Source organism: Hylobates moloch, unplaced genomic scaffold, assembly GCF_009828535.3.
Source record: "Hylobates moloch isolate HMO894 unplaced genomic scaffold, HMol_V3 SCAFFOLD_4, whole genome shotgun sequence".
NCBI classification, from domain to species: domain Eukaryota; kingdom Metazoa; phylum Chordata; class Mammalia; order Primates; family Hylobatidae; genus Hylobates; species Hylobates moloch.
Window position 1 is genome coordinate 108,311,672 of NW_026652279.1, and position 24,150 is coordinate 108,335,821.

The 24,150-nt window shown below is 40.3% G+C and overlaps 1 protein-coding gene across 4 annotated transcripts in view; it reads left to right on the forward strand.

Moving 5' to 3' along the window:
- LRCH1 (leucine rich repeats and calponin homology domain containing 1) overlaps nucleotides 1–24,150 on the forward strand; it is a 206,742-nt gene that overhangs the window by 114,375 nt on the left and 68,217 nt on the right. For all 4 annotated transcript variants that reach the window (XM_032150845.2, XM_032150842.2, XM_032150844.2 and 1 more), the window contains exons 4-7: nucleotides 11,567–11,672; nucleotides 15,719–15,855; nucleotides 17,689–17,816; nucleotides 18,972–19,035. In XM_032150845.2, the coding sequence (XP_032006736.1) occupies nucleotides 11,567–11,672; nucleotides 15,719–15,855; nucleotides 17,689–17,816; nucleotides 18,972–19,035 (435 nt within the window). The remainder of the gene's footprint in view (nucleotides 1–11,566; nucleotides 11,673–15,718; nucleotides 15,856–17,688; nucleotides 17,817–18,971; nucleotides 19,036–24,150) is intronic.

Sequence of the window (24,150 nt, forward strand, 5' to 3'; positions counted from 1 at the left end):
CAGAGCTATAGAAAGTGTCTTTTTCATGGATTATTTGATAGCATTGTCCAAAACTCATTCCAACTAGCTCACACCAAAAGTCAGGGTTGGTTAGAGGATGCAGGGGTCCATCAGATCACTTACGATAAAGACATTTGGTCACAGATCATGAGTGACTAGGACAAGACACTGGAATGTTGTGAAGGACAATGGCAGCGGTTCATTTTTCTGCTCAGCTTTTCCTCTTCTGTACAACGGCAGAGGTTGCCCAAGTTTAGATGTTCTCCCAGGTAAAGCACCTAGCAAGAGACCTACTAGCATCTCTCAGCCCTGGGTTCTAAGTGGGAGGCAGATCTGGTTTGATGTTCTCCCCTGACTGAGTCTGCTGTGCCCAAGGCACATGGTCATGCTGCTCAGATGTGGCTGTTGGGCTGCCACCAAAGGGCGTAATTCTGAAAGAAGACAGATATTAATTTGAGCAGACACTGCCCATCCCCCTCCCAACCCTGTCCCCAAAAGTTTCTATTACAAGAAGCATGTGCATGAGGCAGGGAATGATTAATTAATTCAGTCTTCAGGTTGTGAGAGATTTGGAAAAGAAGAACCCTTTGAGAGGCCCCTTAAATAAGCCCATGTGGGATTTCCTAGGAGGAAAAAAGAAGTCAGGGACAGGGACAGGGAAAGCATTCAAGGAGAAGGGACAGCTTGTGCAAAGGCAGTACATCCTAGAAGTCCATCTTGTGCTTGGGAATAGGAAGCTGTTTAATGCTGCTGAAGTCTAGCTAGATAGAATGAGGCTGGGCACGCCATCCTCATGCCCACTGCCTTAGATTTAGGCCACAGGCAACTCCTTCACAGGGCATTCGAGGCCCTCTGCGGTTGCGCCCCTGCTCACCTCTTTGGGTTCATCTCTTGCCACTGGCACCTTCGCTCTCCGAGTTCCTACCTTCTGGGAATGCACCTTGTTCATTTTCACTTCTGGACTTGTGCACATGTCACCCTTTCGTCATGGGCTGTTTCTTCCTTCCCCCTCCTTTCTTGGTTAGTTCTTAGCCAAGTTGATCTCACTTTGTCCAAAAAGCCTTTCCAGATCCTCCAAGCCTGAGTTAGGTGCTCCTAAGGCAAACACTCCATACTTATTACTCAATTTTCCTAGCATCACCGTTGTTTTCTTACTTGGATTTCTCTGTGCCAGCTCCCCCCACACCCTGAAAGCTGCTTACTTGCCATTGCATCCCAGGTGCCTGGCACCTGATAGGCACCCAGCAAGTGTTTGCTGAATGTTACTGTTGAATGGTTGAAGGTGAACCTGGAAAGATAGCTGGGGCAGATTGTGAAGACCCTCAGGTGCTGGGCCTGAATGGGGTTGAGGGGGCAGGAAGACTCAATCTTGCTATCCACATAACTCAGAAGGTGTCATTTTAACTGGTTCTAGGAAACAAAAATTTACCTAGATGAAAGCTTTGGATGAAAAAGTGACGGTCATATGCTGCTGCTTTTTCTTTTAATGCTTCTTTTAGGTATCTGATAGCCACAAAATCCATGGCTGCTAAAATTTGGGTTAGGATTTGGAAATACAGTATGAATAACAATTTAAAAAAAAAAACAGACTTTATTTTTAAGAGCAGTTTTAGGTTCACAGCAAAATTGAGAGGAAGGTACAAAGATATCCCACATACCCTCTACTCCCACACATGCACAGTCTCCCTGTCATCAACATTCCCCACCAGAGTGGTACATTTGTTACAATCTGTGAACCTATCCTGACACATCAATGTCACCCAAAGTCCACAGTTTACATTAGTGTTCACTCTTGGTGTTGTACATTCTATTGGTTTGGGTAAATGTATAATGACATGTGTCTCTGTCACTACCCTACAAATCCTCTGTGTCATCCCTCCCTCCTCCTTAACCCTGGCACCGATCTTTACTGTCTCCATAGTTTTGCCTTTTCCAGAATATCACGTAGTTGGAACCATACAGTATGTAGCCTTTTCAGATTGGCTTCTTTCACTTAGTAATATGTATTTAAGTTTCCTCCATGTTTTTCCATGGCTTGACGGCTCATTTTTTTTTAGTGCTGAATAATATTCCACTTCCTGCACAGTTTATCTCCTCACCTCATGAGGGACATCTTGGTGGCTTGCAAGTTTTGTCAATTATGAATAAAGCTGACAAGTTGATTTTTTTTTTTTCGTTATTTGAGGTCCTGTGCAGATGGGTGGCACATGGGTGAAATCAATCTTCTGGAACTTTTTGGCGCTGATACGTGCTTCTGTCCCATGAACCTTGGGTGTAAGTGACACTGCATGCCATCCATCAGCTGTGCTCTAGAGCTGTGTCAACCAGCTTATCTGTTAGCAGGTGGCACATGTGCTGAGCCTGAGAGGCAGCCCCATACCAAAGCAGGGCTTTCCTCAAATACCCTTTGTCAGCTGCAGGGCTGACATGTGTAAACAACGTTGTCTCCAGCGTCAGGACACACTGGCTTTAGGGTGGCTCTAAGGGACACCCCATGCTTTTCTTGGGCACCCTGTCCTGGGCCCAGCTCTAACGAGGGCTGCCCTACATCCTAGTTACAGGACTGTCTTCACCTGGTTCTTGTGTCTTTTCTCCACCTGCAATAACTGTTGAACCCACAAGTTCTAGGATCTTAGAGCAATAGGGGATTGTAAAAAGCATTTAGTCCAAACTCTTGACATCTTACGAATGAAGAAACCCGAGGCAGAAAGCCAGTGCATGACATATGGAAGGTCACCCCTGTGTAGCTAAATTGTAACATAAGCTGAAACACCCTCACCCAGCGCAGTCCTGTGGAAATATAATGTAAGCAGTAAATTTGATTTTTGAAATACTGGTAGATACATAGCCAAATAAGAAGCAAGTGAAATTAATTGTAATAATATTTATTTAACCTAAAATAGCCAAAACATTATTACTTTGTCACCTGTATAATATAAAAAATATTAATGAGGTATTTTAGATGCTTTTTTTTTTCATGCTAAGTCTTTGAAATCCAGTGTGTACGTAACTCTGAAAGTGCATCACAGGTTGTTGGACTGGCCATGTTTCTGGTGTTCATTGGCCACCCTCCTGGATTCAGCAGCTCTGTCGCCTATGTTCTTTCTATTCTCCTGCCCCTGTGTATGAGCAAGTGTGATCTTTGGAAAAGCATTTACTTATGAAGTTGGTAAAAATACAGTAAATGGTCATTATTTAACCACAAAGAGGGACTGGCCTTGCTTAAGGTCACGGTCTAAAAAAAAGATTATTTTCCATCCATTCTCGCTTATCTTTCATGTCTTTTTGCTTAAAATAGTAGTATTACTATAGGTAACCATATGATTATTTTTAGCTATCAATTGGAAAAAAAAAAAATTCCCTGGAGGGCCAGAAGTAATTCTAGAATTGCTGTGGGAGGCTTCTGTTTTGTAGTCGCAAAGTAACCAACTTGTTACAAGATTTGGGAGCACCCCAAGCATTCAGAATACTTGAAGCCCTTCAGTGCCAAGACAATGTCTCAGCTTATTAGGCTCTAAGTATTGTTTGTTAACTATTTTAGAAGAAATATTTTTAAATTGTTCACATCAGACTCAGAGTATTCAAAATGGATTTTTTTTTTTTTTGATAGAGTCTTGCTCTGTTGCCCAGGCTGCAGTGCAGCGGCACAATCTCGGCTCACTGCAGGCTCTGCTTCCCAGGTTCAAGCAATTCTCCTGCCTCAGCCTCCCAAGTAGCTGGGACTACAGGTGCGTACCACTGAGCCCAGCTAACTTTTTGCATTTTTAGTAGAGATGAGGTTTCACTATGTTGGCCAGGCTGCTCTCGAACTCCTGACCTCAAGTGATCCACCCACCTTGGCCTCCCAAAGTTCTGGGATTACAGGCGTGAGCCACCATGCTCGATCAGAATTGTAAACTCTCTTTTCTTCTAAGTGTGAGTGAACATTCCAGAGTCAGCAGTCACTTAAAAAAATAAATAAAATAAAAAATAAAAAAAACTTTAGCCATCTACAAGAAAGCAGTTGTCTTTTCTAATTTGTGAAAGGAATTGGAGTTGGAAAATGATATCTTTCTAAATACATTAGAATTATATAAGATTTTTTTTTTTTTAATGCATTCCCATTCAGTCACTGCCTTGTCCTGCCGTTTGAGACTGTGCAGGAAATGTCGAAAAGCAGTTGTTCCTCCTCCCATGAAGAAGCCACAAAGATACACTACTGAGATGTCCTTTTCTTGACTCAACAAGAGCAGCCAAGTTGTATTTCTACATTGTTGCAGCTGCAGGAAAACTTATGGAATCTTAGCTCCATGGAGCTGGCCCCTCCAGGGTCATTTCAGATGGGAATGATCTGGAACTTTCTGACCTCTCTGGCTGCTCTGAATGACTTCTATATACTCTGTTGCCTCACTGCTGTAGCAGTATGGATATGTTGCTTTGTACATCTGTCTGCCTGTGCTTTCTATAAGGGGAAGAGATAAAGCATTCACATTTACTGAGCACCTGGTATATACCAGGCACTCTGCTAGTTATACATCTATTATTTCATATAGTCTTGAAAATAAGCCAGCAAGGTAGGTATCATGTTTATATTTTACAAGTAAGTTTCAATTTTAGAATTACTTAGCCAAAGCCACAAGGATATGAAGAGGTAGAGCTGGAGTCAAAACGAGGTTTTTAAATCAGAGTCCTCACCACAATACAGCACTGTCTCTTCACCTAAACTGTAAGCCCCTCATGGAGTGGGGCTGTGATTTTTCTCCTTGGAGTTCCCTGGTTTAACTCCCAGTGGTTTTTCCATTAAAGTTGTGGGAGGAAAATGTTACAAAAAAAAAAGGTTTGGTACAAATGGTCAATGTCTCACTAATGTTTTGTTACTGTGGAACCAAGAGTCAGGGAAGTGGTCTGTAGACTTGTGTTGGCTAAATCTCATTTTACTCATTAAAACCTTGTTAACATATTGAAAACATGGTTCTTTTACTGCTAAACCATGCCTGATGGATGAGGTATATTTGTTAAGAGATGCTGTATAAGTGCCATGTGTTATAATTAACAGGCAGCTGTAAAAACAAACACCCTGTTAGAACACAATAAAATTGAGAGCCTTTTATGGGGCATTTGCCAAAGATCTAAGAGTTTTCTCATTGGTTCCCTGTACATGGTGACATGCTGTGGTCCAGAGATGTTTTTTTCTCAATTCTATCCTCTCTGAAGTCATGCAGTGTGTGAAAATCATGTCTTCTAGCTCTTACCTTCACATAAGAGAACACAATATCGCTGATTTAAAACCTGCTTTTCTAATCAAAAAGCTCACAAGGCCTGGCTCAAGTAACGACTAGTTGGAAGGTGCATTTCCTGGCCTTGATTGGATATGCTATTTTTTATTCTTTTCTCATGAAATGTTTGGTTGTGTGGAGAGTTTGGATTCAAAGATTGATTATTGAGCAGCTGCTGAGGAAAATCCCTTCTTCATTATTTGCATGGGCAGCATTCCAGTCTCTGAGGGAGATAACAGCGGAGGCATAAATTCACGTGCTCGCCATGCTGTTTGTCCATTCATGGTCTCTGGAGGCACCTCCTAACCTCTGGTTTCTGTGGGATGATTGGAAACCCAGGGCTTGCTCAAGGCCTTCTGTGCTTCCATTTCTGCCTTTCTTCTGAAGAGCAGTGGGGTAGGCCGTGTGTTTGTAAACTTAGGAGAACTGTGCAACAGAGTTTTGCTCTGGAAAAAGACACTGGTGTTGAAAGGTGGTAATTTGTCATCCCAGAGCTTTCTTGAGAAAGATTCAAGTTTAAATGAACATATTTTCTTTTTAAGACAGCGAGTTCTGGCCGGATGCGGTGGCTCATGCCTGTAATCCCAGCACTTTGGGAGGCCGAGATCAGGAGTTCGAGACCAGCCTGACCAACATGGTGAAACCCTGTCTCTACTAAAAATACAAAAATTAGCCAGGCATGGTGGCATGCACCTGTAATCCCAGCTACACAGCAGGCTGAGGGAGGAGAATCGCTTGAATCTGGGAGGCGGAGGTTGCAGCAAGCTGAGATTGAGCCACCGCAGTCCAGCCTGGGTGACAGAGACTCCATCTCATGGGGGTGGGGGGAAAGACAGCAAGTTCTGACCACAGGCATTGAGGGTTTTTGACTGTTAAGAAATCAAAATTGACATTTCTCAGTTAGTTACATATCTGTGTTTCAACCAAAATCATTTCATTATCTCTGATGTAGCAAATAGACTTTCCTCATATTGGAGGATAATTAGAATTATTTAATCCTTACCTGTTCTTTTGATAGAGACACAGAAAGGGTAAGACATTTACCTAAAGTTACACAGTGAGTCATACAAAATGCACTTCCACCAAAGGGCATGGCTACATGATAGGAGGCTACTATTAGTAGCTTGCAGTTCCTGTCAGAACGTTTGCATTTATTCAATTAAATAAAGAGCTAGATTCTTACAAAAATACATCTCAAGCAGTATTACCATACTAAGTTTTTGAAACCTAAGTATCAGAGCAAGGTCACGTGTATAAGTACTACCTGCAGTTCCAGTGTGTGGCCTGGTCTTGCTGGAACTATTCTGTAACCAAGATCATCTTGACACAGTATTTATGTTTTGTTTTTTTTTTTTTTTCTTTTTTCTTTTTGTTTTGAGACAGGGTCTTACTCTGTCACTCAGGCTGGAATGCAGTGCCATGGTCACAGCTCACTGCAGCCTTGACCTCTCAGGCTCAAGCAATCCTCCCACCTTAGCCTCCCAAGTAGCGGAAACCACAGGTGCATGCCACCATACCCGACTAATTTTTTAACGTCTTTTTTGTAGAGTCAGGGTTTCCTTATGTTCTCTACGCTGGTCTAAAACTCCAGAGCTCAGGCTATCTGCCCACTTTGACCTTCCAAAGTGCTGGGATTATAGGCATGAAACATCGTGCCCTGCCTATGTTGGTTTTCACTAGACATCATTCCTTAAAAAAATACTTCTAGTCGGCCGGGCATGGTGGCTCACGCCTGTAATCCCAGCACTTTGGGAGGCCAAAGCGGGTGGGTCACCTGAGGTCAGGAGTTCGAGACCAGCCTGGCCAACATGGTGAAACCCCGTCTCTACTAAAAATACAAAAAAAAAAAAAAAAGCCAGGTGTGGTGGCACACACCTGTAATCTCAGCTACCTGGGAGACTGAGGCAGGAGAATCGCTTGAACCCGGGAGGCAGAGGTTTGCAGTGAGCCAAGATCGCGCCATTGCACTCCAGTCTGGTTGACAGAGCGAGACAATGTCTCAAAACAAAACAAAACAAAAAAAACTTCTAGTATTTTTTACAATATTACTTTCTGAAAGTGAGCATAACCTAGTTTAATAATCCCTGAATTTATTCTCCGAATTTAAATCCTTGTTATTTTTGCATTCTGAAGGTCAGTTAGCAACGAGCACTTAGTAACAAAAATATATTAATCTCCAACATGGTTTTAATACTTCTAGAGACTCTTTTTATTGTGATGAGGAGAGAATTTTATTTCTAAAGTTTTTCTTTTGGTTACCTAAAAACATGATGACCAGTGGAAAATAAGTACGTGTTAAGTCACAGTTCAAATTCTCTATTTTGTTTTTTATCTAAATGACAAAGTTGGACTGGCTGGTCTATAAAAAACTTAAGCTTGAGTATTTATATTACTATAATTAGATTCGCTTCTGTATCAAAAAGAATAAATTCAGTAAATATTTATAACATGCTCATGATTCTTTTTGATCTGCCTGTGTATTTGTGGTATTATAGTACTAACTGTAGGGTGCTATGATTTCACTGAAGTTTGGAATCATTCTCTAAGACATAGCTTAGGGCTAATAGAAAATTCAGAAGGGATTCATTTGACTATTTTAATAAGTCACTGAATATGGAATTTATAAGCTGATAAATTCTTACTAATTGCCGAAGTGTGAGGCATTAGTGTTGTTTTTATTTACATTCATTTTCCTAAATCGTATCTTCTTTAAATCAGTCTGTAAAATTCATACCTTATCTTAGGCTGAATTTGAACAAAAGTGTTCTAGAGAACAAGGCCATTCTAGAAATATTGCTTTTACATTTTCAAAACGGAAATATTTTATCCCCAAACACCTAGACTATTATCTCCTGTTTCTTCCTCTTTAACCCCCAGCTAATTAAGACAGTGACCCATGGGGTTTTATTTTTGTGATGAATTTATAACCTCTTTAAAACGTGGCAAGATTCAGTGCCTTGCGGGAATAGAGTTTTGCACTATTTCTACAATATTGATTACACAATAGTGAAATGTTATCTTATGTGCTAAATCTGCTTGGGCATTTTCCCCCCATTATTTGTCAGGATGGGAAGTAATTGACAACAGTGCAGAGTACTATTAAAATAATTTGACCTTCACCATATACCCTCCAAAATGTGAATGGACAATTGGACTTTGTGTTTTGAATTGTCTACAGATATCCTGTCCTCTAAATCAGAAGGAAAAAAACTTGTATTTATCGTTACATGAAGTTTTTTAAAGTAAATTGAGTGATCATTTTCCCTACTGCTAAATAAGTTTTCAAATATCGCTAGGGGGAGTTGATTTTTTTTAATAAGGCTATTATGTTAGAAACATATGATGGAAAAAAATCACCTTACGATTAGAGAAACAGCATATTTTGATTTCCTGGCTAACTCAACCATGACCAGCAAAGAGCAAGGTGAGTATAGTTCATACTAAAAAATGGAATAAGGCTTAGTTTCATCTCATGCTGTGAATAACATGCTACCTAAATATATCTGTTATCTTTTTGCTTTCCCCTCCTCCCTCCTTATTTATTAAGAGAAAGATTAAAATAAAATTATGTCTTTGAAGCTTCTGGAAATTGTCAGTTTCATATTGAAAATCTGTGATTTCCATAATTTGTATAAGGATCTTTCTCGTGCTGTGTCACTCACAAGACTTAAAAAAAACTTGTTTTAGATGCCAATAATGTCCATTTTCTCTAGAGATGGAAAATAATTCCTTCTAATTCTTCCCCACAAGCACGCCCACTTCTCCTGCCAACAACATCACCAAAGTGACTGTATCTGGTCATGAGTTCCATGGGAGGATTTGATTTCCTGCATTTCTAGGACTCACCTGTGTGGTATTTGTGTGAGGACTCTTTTAAAATAGGATGGAATGGCACCTTTTGCTTATTTGTAACTTAGTTAAGGCAAAGAAAGCTTTCATTGAAAGGATTTGATTGTTGGCTCTTGTGACTGAGCAAAGGCCCCAGTAATTGAGAAAAGATGGCATTTTACTGTTCTCTTCTCCCATGTGGAAACACATTCAGAAAGGCAGGGCAATTTACTGACTCAGCGAGGGGCTGAGAGTGACTGAACACAATCTCTGGACCTCCTAATTCTGTAATTACTTCCCTCGACATTTTTGTCTCTGCAGATGTGCTTGTGGAGTTTGTTTCTGTTTTTGTTTTAAACACTAGAAGTGTTTTTCTCAAACTTGTGTGTGACTTTTCTGGGCCAGGAGGGATACAGCAACCACAGTTGGGGGTGATGCCGCTGAACACCCGGTGCTCTCAGCCCGTGTCACCCCACCTCCCCCATCAGACTGCTGTACAGAGAAGCTTGGGGAGGTGTCTGCACTGTGCACACTCAGCCTTTATAGAGGACAACTTCATTCCTTTTTAGCAGGAGTGATACTGTTCCTCTTCATCGGGTGGTATCCATTGAGCACTGTCATGATGAGGACAGGTTGATAGATCACCTGCAGCCTTTTAGATGAGACCAGGCTAGAGGGCAGGGATCAACTGTGTTGTGTACAGCCTGGTCTAAATGTGGAGCCTGGGAGTGTTCACTGGATTGGTCCATGATGAGTTCATCTTATTTGAATGAAAGTGAAACAGATTTCTGAAACGAGGCTTTGCTGCCTTCTATGGTGAAAGGGGAGAGCTTTTCCAGGTTCAAGGGTAAGGTGGGATATTTAAGGCCTTGATCTCACTGGAATCATTTATATCTTTAGTTCTGAGATACCAAGTGGGACCTGCATGGGATTTAGTGTGTATGTTGGAGCATCCTGGGTCCTAGGGTCCTGGAGACAGAAGGAGCCACAGTATTATGGAGTGTCACCATAAGTGGATTTTAGAAGTTTGATCCAACATTTATTGATCCCTTACTTTATACTTGGCACTCTACCTGGCACTGGGAGGATGGAATGAATAAGACGTGGTCCCTCCCACCCAGGAGCTCATAGGCTTAAAGGGGAATGTAAACCCGTGAGCAAATGACTTAAAGTGACATGCTATCTAAAGGACCACACAGGAAGAAGTGGTCAGTCTCCCTGGGCATTAGATCAGAGTGGGAGAGGTGGGAGAAGCCTCGTGAAAGATTTCATGAAAGAGGTTGAGGCTTGAATTAAGTCTTTAAAAATGAGTCAGTGGAACAAGAGGACAATATTGGGGACTGGCATATCAGGCAGGGAAGGAGCATGAACAAGTTTGGGAATTATGAAATACCGAAAACTGCCAGAAGCAGTAACATGGCTGGAGTGTAGGTTGTGAGGAGGGACATTCAGAGAAATGGACAGACCTCATCATAGACACTGGCCTTACTGCCCAGTTTGGACTTTACAGTTGTTGAGGAGCCTCTGCAAGTGTTTAAGCTGGTGAACAGCATGATGGCATTTGCACTCTGGCCGCTCTGTGAAGGATGCATCCAAGGCGGAGACTGATGTATGGAAACCAGTCAGGAGATCATGATAGCACCCAGCTAAGAGAGAGCACTGGTCTACACCGTAGGAGTAGCTGGGGGTGGGTGGGGGAGTGAAGAACCCAGCACGGCTCCCAGAGCCAAGAGGAACAGTGGGATTCGGGGAGATCCTAAGGATATAGAAGATTATAAATGTCAAGGCCTCCATTTCGCATGTGTCAAGAGGGGGTTCCAATCAAGGCTTAATTGAGTATTTGCTTCTTAAAGCAAAGAAGACAAGAATTGCTTGTGAAATGATGGCAAGGTGGTCAGCTGTAAGGTTTCTAGCCCGTGGTGAAGAACTCCATTTTAAATAAATAGTGCATCTAAACAGTGCATTAATATCCTAGTTTTTCACTGCAAAACATGAGAGTTTGGTAAAATAAGATGCATTGTAGTCTTCTATTTAGAGGCACGATGGGATAGTGGCCCAACAGTGAGCTGGTAATTCATTTCTAGTGTTAACTCTGGCACTTGCATGCTTTGGGTGACTGGCTAAACTTTTCTGAGCCCCACTTTTTGATTTGTAAATATTAGGCTAGTAATATTGCCCAGTGGGTTTGTTGTGAGAATTCAGTAAAATCGAAGCATGTCTAAGTGGCAGGCCAGAGGCTGGTGAAGTGGCTGCCGAATGCTACTAATGTCCACCCTTCTCCATTTTTCTCTCCTCTGAGGGAGTTTAAAACGTTCAGCTTTTTCTTCTCTGTGCTGAGTCTTAATGCTAGGGACCTGGAGATGAATATAAAAGTGTACCTGTGTAGTTGTCCAAATATTTAATTTCCTTAAGGAGATTTCACATGAAATGCTTGATTTCCTGGAAAAAGATGTTTATTATTTTTCTCTCTGCTTTTGATACAGGATGTCAGCTGCAACGAGATCACAGCGTTGCCCCAGCAGATAGGTCAGTTGAAATCTCTACGAGAACTGAATGTCAGAAGAAATTACCTTAAAGTTTTACCACAAGGTAAAAAAGAAAGAAGGAAAATGAAGAAAATGGGAGACTTGCATTATTTTATATTTTGGGGAATTTACTTTTGTGAAGAGGGTGGATCTTTTTTTGTGTGTGTATGTGTGTGTGTGTGCCTACTACTTAATAATTAGGATTTGAATTTCACATACAGATAACAAAAAAGTGATGTTCAGGCTATGATTTTAGTCAAGGGCTACAGCAACAAAATCATTCCCCTAGGTAATGCTGTGGGACACGGGGGTGGACGTGGGTGTATTAGTTTGCTGGGGCTACTGTAACAAAGAACCACAGATGGAGTGGCTTAAATAACAGAACTTCATCTTCTCACAGTTTTGGAGGCTGGATGCCTGGGATCAAGGTGCCAGCAGGGTTGGTTCCCTCTGAGGCCTCTCGGCTTGTGGGTGGCATCTTCTCCTCCCTGGGTCTTCACGTCATCTCCCCTCTGTGCATGTCTGTGTCCTAATCTCCTCTTCTTACAAGGACACCAAGGATTAGAGCTGCCCTCATGACCTCATTTTAATTAACTTAATTACCCTTTTAAAGTCCCTATCTCCAAATACAGTCACATTCTGAGGTAATAGAGGTTAGGACTTCAATATATGAATTTTTGAAGGATTCAAGCCAGCCCATCGCAGGGGATGACATGAATTGTTTTGGGTATGGCTATGTGACGTTTTGGGACGTGAAATTTCGGGGACATGCTTTGTTCTACAGATCCTGTCTGTCAGGATTTCTAGCCTTGGGGATCTGGGAGCACTGGTTGGGAACTCCCAGTGTCTAGAATCTGTTCTGAGGTGAGGGTGCTGCCTCTGCTGGAGTGATACTTGGACTAATGTCTCACTGGTGGTCTTGGTAAGTTTCACCAGTGGTGGCAGCAGAACCTCAGCATTGAGACGTGGCTCCCAACCACCCAGCATGAACACCAAGACCTCAGACAGCCCTGCTTTGCAGCCATGCGCTTCCATAGTATGTCTGTCCGGTAGCGTGTTGAGTTCAAGGAAGATAAATCTATTTATTCAGAAATTGCCTGCCATTTAGAGCATGAAAGCAGCCTCATAGGGGGTAGTGGATCTGCATTTGGTGTTTGGGCTTGGACCTGGATCAGGAATGAACAGATGAGCCCTAGAACCCTGAATGCTTTCTCCAAAGCATACTCTGGTTTTCAGAGATCATATTGATTTCCACTGTTTTTGTTTAAAGTCTGTAGACATAGCCGATTTCAAGCATATATTTAAAAGTATTTCTCAAAGCAAAACTCTGTAGTATTTGGAAACAGTCAGCATTTGGTTAATCTGACATTAATGGAACAATTTATGGATGCCTGATTTTAATTATCCTGTCTCTGCATCTTGATCTTTGGCTTGAAATGCTTCATAATAAGGCAAGAAAATGGAGCTCATGAAAGGGAAAGAACTTTGCAAAAGGTAATGTGCTTTATAGATGGGAGGTTCAAGTCCGCTTGCCATCTTTCACCTTTCTCATACTGACTTTCATTTTATAGAAGCAGAATTAGAAACTCAGCATTTTTTACTTCAGTACTTGAGATGACTTGGTTTAAAAATATTGATTGATTTTTCATTTTGTCCTTGTACAGTCTCATTTTTTGGATATATAAAACTTGTATTTGATTTAAGCAAGCACAAAAGGAAAGCTTATTAACAGCAAATTTATATGCATACAACCTTTTATGAGTTAAAGAAAACTTTCATTTAAACTTAAGCTCTCATGTTAATCATTGTGAAAATGTCAGAAATAATCGAACTCTCATTTTCAAAAGGAAAAATTAATTTGATCATTTTGCAATTGCCTGTCATAGTTTGGAAATGTGGAAAGAAAGTATATTCACAAAATCTAGATTTTTGTCTCTCACTGGTTCCTCATTTTCTTACCTTAAAAGCATTCCTTTCCCTTAAAAAGATCAATTATTCCATAATTATGTTTTCTCAGTTTTGATATCTTAAAAATATACTCAAAGCTAAAACTTCAGTTTACTGGAAATTTTTTTTAAAAAAATAACTTCCTGAATATCAAGTTCCTTTTTGCTTCCCTCTGGAGAACTCTATTGACAAAAGACCATTGAAAATACTTTCAGTTAATGACTGTAAAGACTTTCCCTATTTACTTACATGTTTTTCCTCTTTGGGTACCCCTCCTCATATGCTTTCAATCTGAGGATGAAAAAAAAAAAAACCCAAAATTGTGGTCTAATTACTCATATCAATTTTGTGGTGGTTTTACTACAACAACTGCAATAAGAAGACCATATTTTATTCTTTCTAGGACTAGAATGAACAGAGGATTAAAATACCTTTCATTGCCTCTTAGCAGTGGGGAGAGAGAGTGGGATTTGTTCTTCTTTTTTTTCTTACTCCCTTTTTCTACTCCACTTTTTTTGACCTTTCCTGGGCTGGTGTTGCAAAATTATCATTTTCTCCTTCATTTTATTGTTGTGAAACTGTCTGGTTCATATTTTCCTGAACTATGATGGCAATTGTCTTCTAAACTGGAACTAGAAAATGGTCATTATAAAACCTTTACTTATTTTATTTACCTGTAAGTTTTCTCCTGCTATGTTTTCCATGAACTTAGCCCTCTATTCTTGCTTTGAAGTCTTCATTTTAAGGGGCAAAGAATTGCTAAAGATCCAGAGTCCAGTTAAATTTTTCCAGTGATTTGCTAACCTAACTTTAGTTAACCATCTCAGAGATAGGTTGATATTGCTAGGGGTAACAGCTAGGAGGTGTTCCTCTTATCATGGAATCTTCATAATTCTTAACCATCTTACAAACAAGCTGTGAGGTGAAAGGGGATCTTGCTTTTCCTATTGTTTCACTTTCATGATTCCAGGGTCCTCCAGGACTAGTGTGGCCTGAGGTCAATTCCTCATCCTGCCAGAGGGGAGACAAGCTGGGTTGAGCAATGAACTAACTACTCAGCGCAATTTAAAAAATACAGTCCCTTACATTCCCAGAGTGCCTTGAATTCTGAGAGAGGTACTGGTTACTAGAATCTTTTCCTGCTGGAACTTGACATAACATAGCTGACTAAAGTGAAGACCGAAGAGCAGTGTAGGGGTAGAGGAGAAATAGTGTGAATTTTTACTCCAGGTCAGTGTCTTCAGTTACTCTTCTTTGTCTAATTCTTGCCCTTCTTCCACTTTGGAACTCCTTGAGTGTTTTAAAGCACAATATTCCATCCCTTAACAGATCCCATAAGAAAAGTTCCGAGGCCTCGTTCTGGAGTGAACCCTTCATAGCCCCTCACACAGAGATCTCAGTGGCTTGCCTGCATCACCCTAGATGTCTGGCGTGGCCCAGCCTCTCTGCTCTATGGAATATATTTGACTTTATTCCTAGCAGCTGCCAATGTCGTTTTGAATGCTTGAAATTACTTAGTGTTTACTGTGCCACTGGGTGGGGATTTTAAGCTAAATGTAATGTTCTGTCTTCTGAGTAGAGCTACAGAAGACTTTTTAAAAGCTGTAGAATAAAGTCTCATCATACCAGAATTACAGGGCCTGTCGGAAAATTCTGAATTGGATAACATTTATTTTTTTAAATGCAGTTGAAAAACTCATGAATATATTTAGTGTAGCTAGTTCTGGGATAATGCCAGCCCAGATACATTGATTAGATAAGAATATTCTGTAATTAACGTATTACTCATGGGCTAGTGAGTGCTACTGGGAAACAGTTTGAAGTTAAAACATAAACATGTCCTGTGTGATGTAGCTTGCATGATTCTTTTGCTGAAAAAAATAAGTATTTTTAAACAATAGATATTGTAAATGTCAAGTGTTTCCACTTTTTATCAGAACTAACAACAATTTAAAACTTTGGGGCACGCAATGAAAGATTTTCCCTCTTTTGGTAAAATGTTATGTACACACACTATGTATTCCTAATGTACAACTTGCCTTGAATTATACTCAGTTGTGTTTTTCCTGAGAAGCAGAACATTAATTTTTGAATGATTAGCCATTTAATCTTATTGCTTTCTAAGGTTTTTTCTTTCTTTTTTTCTTTTTTCTATTATTTTAGAACTAGTAGATCTTCCGTTGGTAAAGTTTGACTTTTCCTGCAACAAAGTGCTCGTGATTCCAATTTGTTTCAGAGAGATGAAGCAGCTGCAAGTGTTACTACTTGAGAATAACCCTCTGCAGTCTCCTCCAGCACAGGTGAGGGGTCTTGCAGCAAAGCCAATGCCCCATGGGATGTGCTGTTATAGGAGCCAAGGGAAAATTTCCCCTTCAGCCTCTGAAAGTTTGCTGAAAATCACTAATCACTGGCAAGCAGCAGATTAATTGGAGAAAAGGCATCAAAATGTATTAACGTGTATGTAGAAGCCTCCAGAGTGAAGACCCAAAGATACAGGGGAAATTGTCCATTTTTATGCTTACAAAGTGTGGACAGCCATGTAGAAATATGATTGGACAAAAAGAGTGTGATCTCATGTTAATAGACTGAGTGAGGAAACCCAGCAGGGCCTGTCTGTCTGGATTCTTCTTGGGCTCTCTGAGGATCGTTCCTTCCTTCTGGGTATGGGGCAGGACCCTCTTTGGAATGGGGGGTCTTATGGCCTCCTGTCAAACAAGAGAGGTCAGGTAATTTCTTTATGGCCAGTTTTTACACAGAAAGGCGGAGGGAAAGTTCAAGTAATATTTTGAGGTTTTAAAGGGGTTCTGGTTTCTATGACCAGCTTTGGGGAAGAGGGATTCAAATTATAAGACTCCCTTCCTTGAGAGAATGGGACCAAGAGGCAAGAGGGCAGGAGAGGTCAGAGAAAAACTTTCGCTTCTGAGGCCTTCATTTTGGGGTATTGTTTTCTGATTCCCAATGCTATCAATAGTGCTTAAGCAACTCTCCAAAGGCCAGTTTTCTGATTATCTGCTGACGAGAATAATGCTCAATAAAACTTGATTGTAAACAGTCACAGCGAACCCTTGAGTGAATGTGAGAAACAATAAATTGTCTTCCGCTGCATCAAATCTATTCACCAGCACTTGGCTCACTATGCTAATCATTCCAGCTCCAGAATTAAATGTCTTATTATTTATCATTTTATTTGAATTTTTTTCATGGAGTATATTGATTGATTTTTTTTTTCTTTTTTTCTTTTTCTTTTTTTTTTTTTTGAGACAGAGTCTCGCTCTGTCTCCCAGGCTGGAGTGCAGAGGTGCGATCTCGGCTCACTGCAGCCTCTGCCTCCCAGGATCAAGTGATTCTCTTGCCTCAGCCTCCTGAGTAGCTGGGACTACAGGCACCTGCCACCACACCTGGATCATTTTTGTATTTTTAGTAGAGACGAGGTTTCACCATGTTGGCCAGGCTGCTCTCAAATTCCTGACCCCCAGGGATCTGCCCGCCTTGGCCTCCTAAAGTGCTGGGATTACAGGCGTGAGCCACTGCTCCCAGCCATGTATTCCTTATTTGAATGTTAGCTGGAAAATGGAATTTAAACACCTTTAAAACATGGTTATTGATTATTTAGAGACAAGTCCCCAGCTCAAATATTAAACTGCATGAGAGAAAAATGAAGTGCTATGCTTTCAGATGCTTAACCATGTAAATATTTTGAAGTTTATTTTCTTTTTAAATAATTTAACAGCTTCTTACATCTACAGTTATTTTTAGGCTCTGAATTGCTTTCTGGGGGCTCGAAAATAATTGTGCTTTTCTCATCTTTTGTAACTGGAATTTCACCAGGCTGGTCATCTGAGTTTATACTTTTTATACTGTGTATACTTGAATACATTTTTGTTAGAGTTTTATAGTTTAATGTAAGAAAAAGTGGGAACTTGCTTAAGCATGGTTTTCTATTCAAAGTAGAATTTGGAGGGAATGATTCCCAAAATTCTTACATGTTTTGGAAAGGACGGATTTAGTATACATTGGTAGGGTGTCACTTAAAATGAAATTGGGAAAATTGAAATATACAGAGTAATGATTTGATACTTACATTTTGTTTTGTCATTGAAAAATGAATATGATTGCTATTAATTTCTTCATAGATTTGCACAAAGGGCAAAGTTCACATATTTAAGTATCTGAGCATACAAGCATGCCAGATTAAGACAGCTGACTCCCTTTATCTCCACACCATGGAGAGGCCACATTTACACCAGCACGTGGAAGACGGGTGAGTCATGCCCTCATTCAAAGCCCCAGTTTAAAATTTGCCTAGGCCAAGGCCCTCCAGGTAGCTGACTTCAAAATCTGTTTGTTTTAAGTCACCATGGTATCTGCAGAAAACAAAGCAAAACAAAACAATTTGCTTTCCTCACCTAATTCGTATTTAAAACAAGAAGTTGAGAAACTATTGGGATATGAAAGAAAAAACTGCTGCTATTGAGAATATTTTGGCATATCCAAATATCATCTGTCTCCTAATCAATAATCAGTTCTTCCTGAGTAAATGTGTGTATACTTATAAATAAGATCTAGAATACAAATGTGAATATTTTTTACTTATCAAAATAACTATATTGAGCCCAGACATGCCTTTTTAGTAATTATTAATGTTGAATATGCCTCTAGAACAATGTTAAGAAAAAAATGAAGGCTTTATTTTTGGTCTTTTAAAAATGCAGTATGTGTAGTTTTTTTTGCCACTTCCTGTTTCAAATGGAAAAGTTAGAACCCTTTCACACATCCTAGAGCTTCTTGTGGCATAAATCAAGCCTTGAGCTTCCAAAAAGCAACATTCCCACACTGAACACAGTTATAGAAATGCAGGTTCTTTTTAAGAAGTCTTCACTGCAGAAATCTTTTCCTTCACTTTTTGCTACATAAGTAAATTTAAAATTTCGGACTACCCTAATGTTACTTTTATATAATGCTTAAAATATGTATCCACTGTTTTATGTACTTAATCCCTGGATAAAAATTTACAGAATTATTGAAAGTAACCACAATTCATAACATAAGGGGTAAAAGCAGTTATGTGGTTTATTAATTTTTTATATGCTAGATTCAGTAAAATAAGAACATTGGTAACTATTTTTAAGAAACACTTTGACATGTAAGAGCAAGCCACTTGATTAGAGCATAAATCCATGAAACCCTGAACGCAAAGAATTTTATCTTATCCTGTGTTTAGACTGTGCTACTGTCTGATTTTCATTAGGTCCATGTCTTAATATTCTTTAATACTAGACTGATTTGTTGCCTTATGGTAATAGTAAAAATTTGCATAGCAAAATTATTATTAGAATATAAATTGATGTTTCTTGGTGTGAACTTTGTGATTTTGATCTTTTTTAAATGAATTCAATATTGATGGCATCTATCTCAGCAAGAAGGATTCTGATTCGGGAGTTGGAAGTGATAATGGAGATAAGCGATTATCTGCCACCGAGGTAAAGTTAGTGATCAGATTCTTTTCCTTCTGTGCGTCTAGACATATCTACCAGTGTTCATTGAACTCCTTTCTGTTAAAGGGCATCGATTCATTTGTATATTCTTGTGATATTTGTAAAAGTGATTTGTATATTCATGTGATTTGAAATCCTCAAAGTGTTATATAAATATTAGCTGTTGTTACTTATTCTGCATCTTTAATATTTTGTAAATGCCTCAAGAGTAGAGTCTGTATCTTCTTCCTCTCCTACACATTATTTAAAATATTATTGAGTGCTCAATAAATATTACAAAATGGCTAAGTAGTATGCAAGTGCCCACGAAGCACTTTTATAAATATGCTTATTTTTCAGTAATAGAGTAATTTAGAAAAACATTGTTACACATATGCGTAAATGTTAAGGACTCAACTGTACATTTTATTTTAGTAGTTGACCCATGGGAAATGCAATTATGAGTAGCTATAGTTTTTATAACAATATTTGTTTTCCTCAAACTCTTAGATTGTGTTCTGTTCTGTTCAGTTAATTGGATACAAGTTTGGTTACTTGTAAGCTAACAGGCCACACACATTAGAGCTTCCTATAGTGGTTATAAATCATGCTTTGATAACTGATTTATTATCTCATATGTAGTCTATTAGGGTCCCCAAAATCTAACACTAATATATCATTAAATGGAGCTTCTTGGCCTTAGGGATCTAGAAAGGAGTGGTAGGAAAAGTATCAGGTGCTCTTCTTTTTTTGAGGGAAGTTACTTTCTGTAGTTACTAAGTTAACATTATAATACTCTTTGGGGTGGAGCCAAGATGGCCGAATAGGAACAGCTCCGGTCTCCAGCTCCCAGCCCCAGCGACACAGAAGACTGGTGATTTCTGCATTTCTGCTTGAGGTACCGGTTTCATCTCACTAGGGAGTGCCTAACAGTGGGTGCAGGACAGACGGTGAAGCGCACTGTGCGCGAGCCGAAGCAGGGCGAGGCATTGCCTCACTCGGGAAGTGCAAGGGGTCAGGGAGTTCCCTTTCCTAGTCAAAGAAAGGGGAAACAGACGGCACCTGGAATATCGGGTCAGTCCCATCCTAATACTGCGCTTCTCCAACGGGCCTGGAAAACGGCACACTAGGAGATTGTGTCCCGCACCTGGCTCGGAGGGTCCTATGCCCACGGAGTCTCGCTGATTGCTAGCACAGCAGTCTGAGATCAAGCTGCAAGGCGGCAGCCAGGCTGGGGGAGGGGCGCCCGCCATTGCCCAGGCTTGCTTAGGTAAACAAAGCAGCCAGGAAGCTCGAACTGGGTGGAGCCCACCATAGCTCAAGGAGGCCTGCCTGCCTCTGTAGGCTCCACCTCTGGGGGCAGGGCACAGACAAACAAAAACTCAGCAAAGAACCTCCACAGACTTAAATGCCCCTGTCTGACTGACAGCTTTGAAGAGAGTAGTGGTTCTCCCAGCACGCAGCTGGAGATCTGAGAACAGACAGACTGCCTCCTAAAGTGGGTCCCTCACCCCTGAGCAGCCTAACTGGGAGGCACCCCCCCAGTAGGGTCAGACTGACACCTCATTCAACCGGGTACTCCTCTGAGACAAAACTTTCAGAGGAACTATCAGACAGCTGAATTTGTGGTCTCACGAAAATCCGCTGTTCTGCAGCCACCGCTGCTGACACCCAGCCAAACAGGGTCTGGAGTGGACCTCTAGTAAACTCCAACAGACCTGCAGCTGAGGGTCCTGTCTGGTAGAAGGAAAACTAACAAACAGAAAGGACTTCAACACCAAAAACCCATCTGTACATCACCATCACCAAAGACAAAAAGTAGATAAAACCACAAAGATGGGGAAAAAACAGAGCAGAAAAACTGGAAACTCTAAACAACAGAGCACCTCTCCTCCTCCAAAAGAACGCAGTTCCTCACCAGCAACGGAACAAAGCTGGATGGAGGATGACTTTGATGAGTTGAGAGAAGAAGGCTTCAGACGATCAAACTACTCTGAGCTACGAGAGGAAATTCAAAACAATAGCAAAGAAGTTAAAAACTTTGAAAAAAAATTAGAAGGATGGATGACTAGAATAACCAATGGAGAGAAGGGCTTAAAGGAGCTGATGGAGCTGAAAGCCAAGTTTCGAGAACTACGTGAAGATTGCAGAAGCCTCAGTAGCAGATGCGATCAACTGGAAGAAAGGGTATCGCTGATGGAAGATGAAATGAATGAAATGAAGAGAGAAGGGAAGTTTAGAGAAAAAAGAATAAAAAGAAATGAACAAAGCCTCCAAGAAATTTGGGACTATGTGAAAAGACCAAACCTACGTCTGATTGGTGTACCTGAAAATGATGGGGAGAATGGAACCAAGTTGGAAAACACTCTGCAAGATATTATCCAGGAGAACTTCCCCAATCTAGCAAGGCAGGCCAGCATTCAGATTCAGGAAATACAGAGAACGCCACAAAGATACTCCTCGAGAAGGGCAACTCCAAGACACATAATTGTCAGATTCACCAAAGTTGAAATGAAGGAAAAAATGTTAAGGGCAGCCAGAGAGAAAGGTCGGGTTACCCACAAAGGGAAGCCCATCAGACTAACAGCTGATCTCTCAGCAGAAACTCTACAAGCCAGAAGAGAGTGGGGGCCGATATTCAACATTCTTAAAGAAAAGAATTTTCAACCCAGAATTTGCTATCCCACCAAACTAAGCTTCATAAGTGAAGGAGAAATAAAATACTTTACAGACAAGCAAACGCTGAGTGATTTTGTCACCACCAGGCCTGCCCTAAAAGAGCTCCTGAAGGAAGCACTAAACATGGAAAGGAACAACCGGTTCCAGCCACTGCAAAAACATGCCAAATTGTAAAGACCATCGAGGCTAGGAAGAAACTATAGCAACTAACGAGCAAAATAACCAACTAACATCATAATGACAGGATCAGATTCACACATAACAATATTAACGTTAAATGTAAATGGGCTAAATGCTCCAATCAAAAGACACAGACTGGCAAACTGGATAAGGAGTCAGGACCCATCAGTGTGCTGTATTCAGGAAACCCATCTCACGTGCAGAGACACACATAGACTCAAAATAAAGGGATGGAGGAAGATCTATCAAGCAACTGGAAAACAAAAAAAGGCAGGGGTTGCAATCCTAGTCTCTGATAAAATAGACTTTAAACCAACAAAGATCATAAGAGACAAAGAAGGCCATTACATAATGGTAAAGGGATCAATTCAACAAGAAGAGCTAACTATCCTAAATATATATGCACCCAACACAGGAGCACCCAGATTCATAAAGCAAGTCCTCAGTGACCTACAAAGGGACTTAAACTCCCACACAATAATAATGGGAGATTTTAACACCCCACTGTCAGCATTAGACAGATCAACGAGACAGAAAGTTAACAAGGATATCCAGGAATTGAACTCAGCTCTACATAAAGTGGACCTAATAGACATCTACAGAACTCTCCACCCCAAGTCAACAGAATATACATTTTTTTCAGCACCACACCACACCTATTCCAAAATTGACCACATAGTTGGAAGTAAAGCTCTCCTCAGCAAATGTAAAAGAACAGAAATTATAACAAACTGTCTCTCAGACCACAGTGCAATCAAACTAGAACTCAGGATTAAGAAACTCACTCAAAACCGCTCAACTACATGGAAACTGAACAACCTGCTCCTGAATGACTATTGGGTACATAATGAAATGAAGGCAGAAATAAAGATGTTCTTTGAAACCAACGAGAACAAAGACACAACATACCAGAATCTCTGGGACACATTCAAAGCAGTGTGTAGAGGGAAATTTATAGCACTAAATGCCCACAAGAGAAAGCAGGAAAGATCCAAAATTGACACCCTAACATCACAATTAAAAGAACTAGAAAAGCAAGAGCAAACACATTCAAAAGCTAGCAGAAGGCTAGAAATAACTAAAATCAGAGCAGAACTGAAGGAAATAGAGACACAAAAAACCCTTCAAAAAATTAATGAATCCAGGAGCTGGTTTTTTGAAAAGATCAACAAAATTGATGGACTGCTAGCAAGACTAATAAAGAAGAAAAGAGAGAAGAATCAAATAGATGCAATAAAAAACGAAAAAGGGGATATCACCACCGATCCCACAGAAATACAATCTACCATCAGAGAATACTACAAACACCTCTATGCAAATAAGCTAGAAAATCTAGAAGAAATGGATAAATTCCTCGACAAATACACCCTCCCAAGACTAAACCAGGAAGAAGTTGAATCTCTGAATAGACCAATAACAGCTTCTGAAATTGTGGCAATAATCAATAGCTTACCAACCAAAAAGAGTCCAGGACCTGATGGATTCACAGCTGAATTCTATCAGAGGTACAAGGAGGAACTGGTACCATTCCTTCTGAAACTATTCCAATCGATAGAAAAAGAGGGAATCCTCCCTAACACATTTTATGAAGCCAGCATCATCCTGATACCAAAACCTGGCAGAGACATAACCAAAAAAGAGAATTTCAGACCAATATCCTTGATGAACATTGATGCAAAAATCCTCAATAAAATACTGGCAAACCGAATCCAGCAGCACATCAAAAAGCTTATCCACCATGATCAAGTGGGCTTCATCCCTGGGATGCAAGGCTGGTTCAACATACGCAAATCAATAAATGTAATCCAGCATATAAACAGAACCAAAGACAAAAACCACATGATTATCTCAATAGATGCAGAAAAGGCCTTTGACAAAATTCAACATCTCTTCATGCTAAAAACTCTCAATAAATTAGGTATTGATGGGACGTATCTCAAAATAATAAGAGCTATCTACGACAAACCCACAGCCAATATCATACTGAATGGGCAAAAACTGGAAGCATTCCCTCTGAAAACTGGCACAAGACAGGGATGCCCTCTCTCACCGCTCCTTTTCAACATAGTGCTGGAAGTTCTGGCCAGAGCAATCAGGCAGGAGAAGGAAATAAAGGGTATTCAATTAGGAAAAGAGGAAGTCAAATTGTCCCTGTTTGCAGATGACATGATTGTATATCTAGAAAACCCCATTGTCTCAGCCCGAAATCTCCTTAAGCTGATTAGCAACTTCAGCAAAGTCTCAGGATACAAAATTAATGTA